The sequence below is a fragment of the Rhinopithecus bieti genome, unplaced genomic scaffold (genome assembly GCF_001698545.2).
Source record: "Rhinopithecus bieti isolate Rb0 unplaced genomic scaffold, ASM169854v2 scaffold_32008, whole genome shotgun sequence".
NCBI classification, from domain to species: domain Eukaryota; kingdom Metazoa; phylum Chordata; class Mammalia; order Primates; family Cercopithecidae; genus Rhinopithecus; species Rhinopithecus bieti.
The window spans coordinates 4,011,871-4,022,537 of NW_016814433.1; the positions used below are offsets into that span (position 1 = coordinate 4,011,871).

Here is a 10,667-nt window from a genome sequence, read left to right on the forward strand (position 1 = left end):
TTAGCAAGATTACAGAATACAAGATCAACATACAAACATCAATTATATTTCTATACACTAACTATGAACATTCAAAAGAAAGCAATTACATTTATAATAGAATCAAAAGAATACAAACTTAGATATAAACTTAACAAAAGAAGTGAGAGACTTGTATACCAAGAACAAAACATCACTGAAAAAAATAAAAAAGATCTAAATAAAAGGAAAGATTATCCATGTTCATAGACCAGACGACTTAATATTGTTAAAATAGCAATACTCTCCAGATTGATCTACACATCAACACAATAAACTCTCAAAACCCAAGCTGACTTTTTTTTTTTGGGTGGCAGAAATTAACAAGCTAAGGCAGGTGTGGAAATCATTTATCTCATAAAGAATTTATATCCAGAATACAGAATTGTTTCAACTCAGTAATTAAAAGACAGCTCAGCTGTTCAACCTCATTAGTAGTCATTAGAGAAATAAAAATAAAAGCCACAATGAAATGTCACTTCACACCCACTAAGATGGTTACCATCAAAAGATGGACAATAACAAGTGTTGACAAGATGTGGAGAAATTTGAACCCTCATAGATAGCTGGTGGGAATGTAAAACTGCAGTCACTGTGGGAAAGTTTGGCAGTTCCTCAAAGTTAAACACAGAGGTATCATATACCCCAGATCAGTTCCACTCCTAGGTATATTTCTGAGAAAACTGAAAGCACATGTCCACACAAATGCATATGAATATTCATAGAGGCATTATTCAGAAGTCAAAAACTGGAAACACCCAAATGTCCAACTCAGGGATAGATGAATAAAATGTGGTAGATGTATCCTCACAGTAGAGTGTTAGTAATAAAAAGGAGTGCGGTACTTATTCATGCTGCTACATGGATGAACTTTGAAAACATTATGCTAAGTGGAAAACCAGTCACAAAAGGCCACATACTGTATGACTCCACTGATGTGAAATATGAAACAAAGGCAAATCTATAGAGACTGAAAGGTTAGTAGTTGATTAATGCAGAATGCAGCAGGGATACAGGGAATGGGGAGTGACAGCTAATGGGTAGAGGATTTTTAGGAGGGACCAAAATGCCCCAAATTTGATAGTGGTGGTGGCCTAATAAGTCTATGAATAAACTAAAAAACACTGAAAATGCTCAATTGATGAATTGTATGGTATGTAAGCTATATTTCAATAAAGCTGTTAAAATCACAGTATTATAATTTATATTCTTTGTAATTAATTAGCTTAATAACTTTTTTTTTTTTTTTTTTCTGAGACGGAGTCTTGCTCTGTCGCCCAGGCTGGAGTGCAGTGGCCGGATCTCAGCTCACTGCAAGCTCCGCCTCCCGGGTTTACGCCATTCTCCTGCCTCAGCCTCCCGAGTAGCTGGGACTACAGGCACCCGCCACCTCGCCCGGCTAGTTTTTTGTATTTTTTAGTAGAGACGGGGTTTCACCGTGTTAGCCAGGATGGTCTCGATCTCCTGACCTCGTGATCCGCCCGTCTCGGCCTCCCAAAGTGCTGGGATTACAGGCTTGAGCCACCGCGCCCGGCCAGCTTAATAACTTTTGTAATTAGCTAATAAAAATCTTGAGCCCAGGCTGCAGTGAGCCATGACTGCACCACTGTACTCCACCCTGGATGGCAGAGTGAGACTCTCTCTCTTTAAAAACAAAACAAAACAAAAAACACATTTAGCTTCTATATATATATATATAAACAAACAAGTTCCTACCAACCTATTATCCAGAGATGACTTTCCTTCCAAACTTGTTTCTAGGTAAGTATGTCTGCCTGCATGTCTGTATGTGAAAATGTATACACACACGTGTGTAGAGTTACAAGCTAAACCACCCTACACTGTATTTTCCTTTATTCATTTAAGTCCGGCCATTGTACCCCACACACCCCGTCACTTAAATGGTTAGCAGTCCATTGACATTTAGGGGGTTTCCATTTCTATCATAAATAATAACACTTCAGCTAAAGATCTTTGTACATAAAATTTCTTCTTTATATTTGGTTAAAATAAATTTTAAGATGTGGTGTCAACAAGGTCAAAGAAAAGTTTTGTCATAAAGGAGCAGCTCCCCTAAGAAGTGGCTCCCATCCGTACTATAGTGAGGCCACTGCCTGCCTGCTCACACCGTGAACTCTTGCAGAGATCACTTCTTGTCATTGTGGTAGTAAAAACTGGCCCATTATCTGGGTAGAAAAAGTGATGATTAAAAACAGACCGAAAAGATCACAAAAGCTATAGCACTAAGGGCCTGGGTCCACATGACCCTCCTTCTTGAGGTGAGGAAGGGTGGGTTTTAAGTATCGCCACAGGCTCTCAGGGCCACAGGAACCCCGCGTGGTGCCTCCACCCCAGCTGTGTTGCTAAGTGCATTCAAGTATCTCCCATGGACACAGCGGACACACAAGCAGTGTCTTCACGGCCTGCGGCTCCGCCCCCGGCTGTGCTGACAGCAGTGCTATGCCCCTAGGGTGGGTGACAGCGGTGCTGTGGCCCCAGGGTGGTACTGCAGTGCTGTCCCCGCAGCTTCACTGCTGGACTCTGTAGAAGCCACACAGGTCACGTGGTGCTGGATCTCAGTGGGGCCACGTGATGCCATCCAGAGACTCCATGGGCGGTGGCACCTACCTGGAGCTTGCGGAGCTGCTTAATCACCTCATCCCGAGCTTTGTTCGCAGCCTCGATTTGGGCTTCGAGATCCTTCAGGTCTATCTCCATCTTTTTCTTTGAAGCCACAGCAAGCGCCCGCTGTTTCCTCTCGTCCTCCAGCTCCGCCTCGAGCTCCCGCACCTAATGGACAGCATTGGGTTATGCTGGGTTAAATCCAACTTTCTGCTCACAGAGCAGGCAGCCTGTTCTCAAGTGGGGACTCTGGTGACTCGGGTGAGCGTAACCTTCTGTTACTCTGTAGAGGTCTCTGTTACCAAACAGTTACTATCAACAGAAAACCACAGTAGCTGAATTGTGTTCAAAGGGGTCTTTAAACACCACCACCTCATACAAACCATCCCACTGACTGCTGCGAGGGCACACGAGAAGGCAGCCAGTGACCTGAGCTCAGAGTGTAGATGAAGCCAAGATGGAAAGACCCAAGACAATGCGGTAACCATGTAATAAAGGCTAGAGTAGGCACAGAGTGGGCATGGGGTGGTTGCTAAGAGGTGCAGAGGACTAAGCGGGCATGCCTGTTTCCTACAGCTGTGAGGACGTGGGGCATGGCCAAGTTACAAGGGTGCCAGAACCACGCAGAAACTGCCTTTGATCAGCAGGAAAGCGGGGAGCAGTTAAAGCTGTCCAATGGAGGAGGGACGAAATGAAGGCCAGCTCTGGAGCAGGCAGATGGGAGCGTGAGGATGAGTAAGATGTGGGCAGGAAACCGAGGGGGACACACCTGTCAGCCACTCACTCACTCTGCGGCACTCTTCGCTCAGTGAGCCTCCTAGTGTGCAGTGGGGATGGGGCATTACGCTCACACTGTCTGACGGATGCTCAGAAGAAGGTGCTCTGGAGTCCTTAAACCAAATCCCAATGCCTCCGTCACCAATGACGGGGCCCAGACATGAAGCTGCTGAGCTCCAAACCTTATCAGCCCATGAGTCCACAGGGACTGTGTGTCACTGCCTTGACATGGCCTCCTCAACCTGTCCTGCTTTGTCCACTTATTCAGCCACAAATAAATGCTTTGTCATGTATTTATTAAGGTATAGGTCATAAATACCTTCATAAATACCTATGCCATAGGTAGTATTCTAGCAGCTGGAGGCTCAGGTGAGCAAGGAAAGGTCCCTGCCTTCACAGAGCTTCCACTTCCTGCTAAGAGGATGATGGGTGGTGTGGGAGCTGGTATGGAGGCACCAAGGCTTGACAGAGTGGTGGCTCCACTGGTCCTCTCCAAAGGGGAGAAACAGGGTCGCTGCTGCTGCTCATCTGCAGGGGTTGGCATGGGAGACAAGGAGCAGGGCAGCTGCTTCCGCATAATGCAGAGGCGCTCGTCATCTACTTGCTGTATTCTGCAGAGACCTGGGGCTGTACCTCAAGGCGCAGGATAGCAGGAGGCACCTTACATGAATTTCAATGTAGTGCCACTTACATGAATTTCAAAGTGTGGTGGTTTAAAAAAGTCTACAAATTCTTTAGTACTCCCCACCTTAAAGAGTTGGAGCATAATCTCCTTTTGAATGTGGGCCAGACTTGGTGACTTCCTTCTGACAAACAATAAAAAAGTGATCACATGAGACTTGGGATATTAGGTCATAAAAGGCCCGGAAACTTCTTCCTTGCTTGCTTTCTTTTGGATCTCTCTCTCCTGAAGCTCCTCCAGGACACTCAGGAGGCCCATGTGGCAAGCTGCCGAGGCCTCCTGCTGACACCACATGTGTGAGCCAGCTTGGCATGGCTCTTCCAGCCCTGGTCGGGCCTTCAGATGATGCAGCCAGGGCCAAGGTCCTGACTGTACCAGAACCACTGACTCAATCGCTTTCCAATTCCTCACCCACAGAAACTGTGACATAAACGTTGTCACAGTTTGCAATAATTTGTTAAGTTTGGGGTAATTTGTTATCCAGCAGTAAATGACCAATAATTAGTGGAGTGAAAATAACAAAATAAAGCAAAATTAAATATATCCCAAATCTGGCCGGGCACGGTGGCTCATGCCTGTAATCCCAGCACTTTGGGAGGCCAAGATGGGCAGATCACCTGAGTCCAGGAGTTTGAGACCAGCCTGGCCGACACCATGAAACCCTGTCTCTACTAACAATACAAAAATTAGCCGCGCATGATGGCGTGTGCCTGTAGTCCCAGCTACTTGGGAGGCTGAGACAGAAGAATCACTTCAACCTGGGAGGCAGAGGTTGCAGTGAGCCAAGATCATGCCACTGCACTCCAGCCTGGGTGACCGAGCGAGACTCCGTCTCAAAACACACACACCCCCACCCCCGGCAATTCCAAGACTTATTGCCATGAACTTTAACGGACTGGCAAAATATCCACAATTCATATTTAAAGTAAAGTTTTACAGTATAAATTTAACATACATGCAGAAAAGTGCCTAATATACATTCAGAAAAGTATACAATTTATACGTGGATAACAACTTTATAAAATGACAAATTTAAATATCTGCTCTTTTTCCTTTTGAAGAGTGATCTAATTATTAGGACTTGGGATCTGAACCGCAGACATCTGCCAAATCACTGTGTCTGGGATGCATCAATTCTTTCCTATACCCACATTCTAAGACAAGGAACTTGAACCTAACCACAGATTACTTTGGGAGTCCACTGAGGGCTTTCTAATTGATGTGTAAGCAGCAATGATACTGTCTGAGAAATAGAAAAACCTAAACTAATTACAATAAAATTTAAATAATAAAATTCTCAAATGACCAAATAAATTCATTTTACTCTCTGTGTTACTGTGTTTACTCAGATGTGTTCTAACATGCATGAACAGGATACTGACCCAGCGCTGGGCTTTGAGAGCCTGCACCCCTTGTTGTGGAGGCTGCGCCTTCTGCCCTACCTGTTTGATCAGCAGCCGCTTCTTCTCTTCATTCTGTTCGTCCCTGGTTTGCAGGTCTCTCTCGAACTGCGCCTTCATGGCCTGCATGTTGACCTCCAGACGAAGCTTGGCGTCTTCCGTGGCCTGGAGTTCATCTTCCAGCTCCTCCAGCTGGGTCCTCATTTCCTCCACCTGCTGCTCCAGGGCCCGTTTGGATTTTTCAAGTTCGTGAACCTAAACACCGAAGCATCAGGAAAGAGTTGACCTGGGCGGAGGCACGTGGGAAGAACAGCAGTCTTCCTGTTTTACAGGCCCACTTGTGGCATGCTGGCCACTTTGGTCCCCCTGGGCCGGCCCCCTGCCACATGCACACACATCCTTCCCTCTCCCTTGAAGTCTGCTGCTATTGTCCATTTCAATGTATGCAGCGTAGAACTACAGTGCGGATTTCTTTATTCACACGTGTTCTCTGGTCATCCTCCTCTGCTGACCTGTAAGCTGAGAGTTCTTCAGTGAGCCAAAGAACAAAGGAAACAGCTATGTCAGGGAACCTGTCTGTTGACTGACCCCTTGCCTGCTGTCTGTGAGGAGCAAGTGTGACAGTACACCTTTTATTGCTGTAGAAAAGATCATTCGTATTGAAAAGCACATGTGGAAACTGCTGACTATTCGGGTGGCTTCAGCCTAAGAAGCAGGGCACAGTACAGAGGCCTTGATCGCTCCCGGGACAAAGATTCCCCACCACCATTTCCCTTGTTCTCTGCGCCAAGCACTGTGCTGAGAGCTTCACCTCCTGTGCCCTTTGATTCTCGCAGCAGCCTGTGGAGGGAGGCCTTGGTGCTGCTGTGCACCCCCTCTGGGGTCCAGGACCACCGCAGTTCTCACAAGGACAGGCGTGGAGAATCTTAGGACAGGAGGAGGGCCCATTTCTACACAGTGTCTGGTGCTCGGTAGGCACAAGACATGTTTGTGGGATGAACGTGTGAGTGTTGATGCTACAGAAAACGAACATGAAGTCAACTGTAGCGTTCTCTCTCCACATTTCACTGTGTAACCATGGCCACTTCTACTTTCAGTGGCCTCTTCTTGTCCATGGGGCTAGTCCCTGGGTGCCAAGCTGTAGGAGACCCAGCAGGAAGGTGGGGCCACCTTTGCTGATGTATGATGTGGCCGGATGGCCCATAGCCCATGAAAATGGGACCCTGCCTTTTTAGAGGACTTTGTGCTTTTCAAAGCAGATGCAGTAACTTCATGAAATTGGGCAAGTATAATGTCCATCTGGCAGATAAGGAAACTTAGGCTTCAAAAGCTTAAGTGGCTTCCCATGGTCAGAATGGAAGCCCGTGGAGGAGCCAGGGAACCTTGCCTTTGATACCAGGCCTGGCTTTGTTTTGCTATCTTCAACACGTCATACACTAAGGGAGAGACGTGGGGTAAATAAGTGTCATGGCAGCTCCTGTGGAAGATGTATGCAATGGAAAGAGAAACTGTGCCACAGAAGCTTCTAAGCTGTGGATAAGCCCCCAAAGCTACTGAAGCTCTCAGAGAAAACAGTGGGGCCTCCCTGGGAAGAACCAGGTCAGAGGGAGCTGCCATTCCCTCCTCCTCCTCCTCTCCAGGTCCCCACTCACCTCATGTTTGGCAACTACCTGTGATGGCAGAACCATGAAACCTTTTGTTGAAAGGCCCCCCTGCCAGGATGTAGGCTGGGGCAGGGAGGGCAGTGAAAGGAAGAAGAAACACGTTCACCTCTAGCCAGAGCTGGGGGGAGATTGCAGAAAACCTGACAACGGTCCCAGAAGACCTGAACCCCCTCTTCATGCACAGGCCAAAGCACTCCTAGATGGCTTCGTGGCTGGGCTGTACATTCCCAGGTCCTTCAGGCACCCCCAAGGAGCCACCTGCTCCCGTGTGAAGGCCCAGGCCCCTGGGATACTCTCCCGTGCAGAAGTGTGGACCCCACCAGGCGACTTACGTTCTTCCCCACGTCATCTTTGGAGCTCATGAGGTCTTCCATGTCTGCTCGGAGCTGCTTGTTCTGCCTCTCAAACTCCTCCTTGGCTTCCAGGGCTTCCTCAAGGGCCCGGGCCAGTGACAGGGCTTTGGTTTCTTTCTCTCTGGCCTCGGCTTCGGCCCGGTCCCGCTCTTCGGCATAGCGAGCAGAGATGCTCTTCTCTTCTGCTAACAGCTGTGCACAAGGGGATGGGGGAATATGAAAAGCCGAAACAGTGACATCAGCTTTTCTCTTCCACGGCGTGGCTGATTTTTCGCCAGATTGCTGCCATTATATTATATTTCCTTTTTTTTTTTTTGCTTTCCCCCTTTTTCCAATTTTGATATAAATATGTATCACATTTAATTGCCTTTAAATAAGATTATTTTAAACCATATGAACAAAAGCAAGAGGAAACGACACGTGGCTGACCCACCTGGTCAAACTTCTTCTGCTTCTTCTCCAAGTTGGAGGCGACCTGGCGCTGGTGGTCCAGGTCCACCGTGAGGTCGTCCAGCTCCTGCTGCAGGCGGTTCTTGGTCTTCTCCAGTTTGTCATACGCCAGTGCCTTCTCCTCCAGGCGCTGGCTCAGGGCCTCCACATCCTTCAGAAGCTTCTTCTTGGCTTCTTCCAGACTTTCAATTGTTCCCAGGTCGTCATCTACTTTCTTCTTGGTATCAGCCAACTAGGTTTTGTGCAAGGATAAACAGAAAGTATTAATGTTCTCAATTGGGGCTGGGCATGGTGGCTGACGCCTGTAATCTCAGCACTTTGGGAGGCCGAGGCGAGCAGATCACTTGACGTCAGGAGTTCGAGACTAGCCAGGCCAACACAGTGAAACCTCATCTCTACTAAAAATACAAAAATCGCCTGTCTGTAGTCTCAGCTACTGGGGAAGCTGAGGTGGGAGGATCACCTGAGCCCAGGAGGTGGAGGTTGCAGTGAGCTGAGATCATGCCACTGCACTCCAGCCTAGGCGATAGAGTGAGACTCTGATTCAAAAAAAAAAAAAAAAAAAAACAGCTCAATTAGTTTTGAATTTGAAGAAAAAAGAAAACTTTTGTTTTAATATTTTGAGAGAAGAAAATCAATACTGTGATTTTAACATAAATGAATCTTAGACGGTCACTTAATTTCTTAGCTAATAGTCTATTAAAATGATAAATGGATTGAAACTTTACATTGTTGACGTAGTCCTAGGTCCTTATTTTAAGGGCTTCCAGCATTATAACCAGCACGTGGCTGGGTCAAAGCAAAACCATTTAATGGGCTTAATTTAGTATAACCTAATTAACTGTCCCAAATGGAGTTGAGACAGCCCAGCAAAGCAGGGCCAGGGGCTGCTGAAGACACACATCGAGGCCACCGCGGCTTCCTAAAGAGGACGCACACCTGGGACTGCAGGGCCAGCACTTGCTTCTCCAGGTTCTTCCTGGCCTCCTCCTCCTCCTCCTGCTGCTCCTGAAGACTGTTCTTCTCCTCTTCCAGCTGCCGGATTCGACTGCTCAGGTTTAGTTTCTGGCGTGTCTCCTCCTGAAGAAGCTCCTGTGTATTTTTTTTTAAAAGGGCAACACTTCCGTTATATTTATCACCAAAACAGATACACCTGTATTAAAGAATTCATGTCATAAAAAAGAGCCTCAGTGCATGAGAACACCTAGTGACATTAACAAACACAGAAGATTTAAAAACACACACAATAACTTTGTAGAAGTTTTTCAAACCAACACTGCTTCAGACTGATCCCTGAAGAATGAATGGCGGCGCCGTCCACCCAAGGGCCCAGGCCGGAGGCTCCAGGCATCCCTGAGGCCTCCCCTCCTGCATCCCCCACCACACTCGCATCTCCTCAGTCATGCCTGGAATCCCTTCCTCTCTATCCCCTGCCCCGTCTTAGCTCAGGCCCTCAGCCCTTCGTGCTGGGATCACCTCTCCCGTCTTAGGCATCCCCTCAGTTACCTGTCCTTTATATTTCCTGCCAGACTGACTTCTAAAATGTAAGCACAAACATGTCTTTCCTGTTACTTTCAGACTGGAAAATCTTCACAGGCATTAGTCGTGTGGAGCAGAATTTCTAGGCTCTGGCTCTAGAGTCTCTGGCCTCCTCTGGTCTCACTCACCAGGCCGTGCCTTGTCATGCATGGGGTATGCTTCAGTTAAAATGAATTTATCCCCAACTGCCTAATTATTCCACTTTCGGCCTGAGATTTTTTTTAATCCCCAGCACCTAGCCTAAAGCCTGACAAATAAACACTCATAAATGTTTGTAAATTTAACAAAATTAAGCTGTAAAACTCCAAGAATAAAGTGCTACATTATTTTCAAGTAACCTGTAGCTGACTTAAAAACATCCCTAACGGATGATGCAATGCAGGTCTTAACCATCTGATAAGCTAGCCTCAACTCACCCTTTTACAAAATGGACTGTTTCTCACAGGTCAGCACAATGAAATTCCAACCATAATGAAACAATCTTATTTAAAATGGCCAGCAAGACATTGTGTGCAGAAGGGCCATGGCTTGGGTAAACCACTGCCCAGGCAGCGGCAGTGAATGGCAGGTGGAGCTGCCTCCGAGGCCACCCACATGCCTGCCAGACACAGGAACCCCAGAGGCTCTACATTAAGACACTGAGCTTCCAGGGAGAAATCCTGAGTAGCAAGCCTGGCTCCAAATAAAAGTATGACATAAAACTAGTAAGAGGTGACATAGAAGACAATTCTGGGGCCAGCATATTTCACCAGCTTAAATACTACAGAAATGTTAGTTATTATAAAGACTCCTTGTTCCCCGTGGAATACCTGTGTATCCTGTAGCTGAGACTCAAGACTAGCTGCATCCTTAGCAAATTTAATACCCTTCTTCTCCGCTTCTTCCAGAAGGGTGGAGACATTATCTAGCTCATTCTGTAAGGAGCAAAAGATTAAATTCAACTCAAAAGTAAGCAAGCAGAAAGGGTCTAGAAACACAGCTTTTAAACAGAACACAAATAGAGAACTCGGGGGCAGTGTGAACCTGAAACTACCCATTCAGTTAAGGAAGACTCACCACCAAGAGTCTGTTGCCTTCAAACGGAGCTCAAATAAGTAGGTACTAGAACCTGCCTCCCTGGCTACCTTAATAGTCTCTACCTATGGAAAGGATGGGGCGGCGG

The 10,667-nt window shown here is 46.8% G+C and overlaps 1 protein-coding gene across 1 annotated transcript in view; it reads right to left on the reverse strand.

Annotated features, from left to right (window-relative positions):
• MYH10 (myosin heavy chain 10) overlaps nucleotides 1–10,667 on the reverse strand; it is a 159,633-nt gene that overhangs the window by 10,986 nt on the left and 137,980 nt on the right. The window contains exons 29-34 of the mRNA XM_017850377.1: nucleotides 10,315–10,419; nucleotides 8,906–9,058; nucleotides 7,950–8,198; nucleotides 7,496–7,708; nucleotides 5,542–5,754; nucleotides 2,647–2,808 (exon numbers count right to left, since the gene is read on the reverse strand). Coding sequence (XP_017705866.1) covers nucleotides 2,647–2,808; nucleotides 5,542–5,754; nucleotides 7,496–7,708; nucleotides 7,950–8,198; nucleotides 8,906–9,058; nucleotides 10,315–10,419 — 1,095 coding nt within the window. The remainder of the gene's footprint in view (nucleotides 1–2,646; nucleotides 2,809–5,541; nucleotides 5,755–7,495; nucleotides 7,709–7,949; nucleotides 8,199–8,905; nucleotides 9,059–10,314; nucleotides 10,420–10,667) is intronic.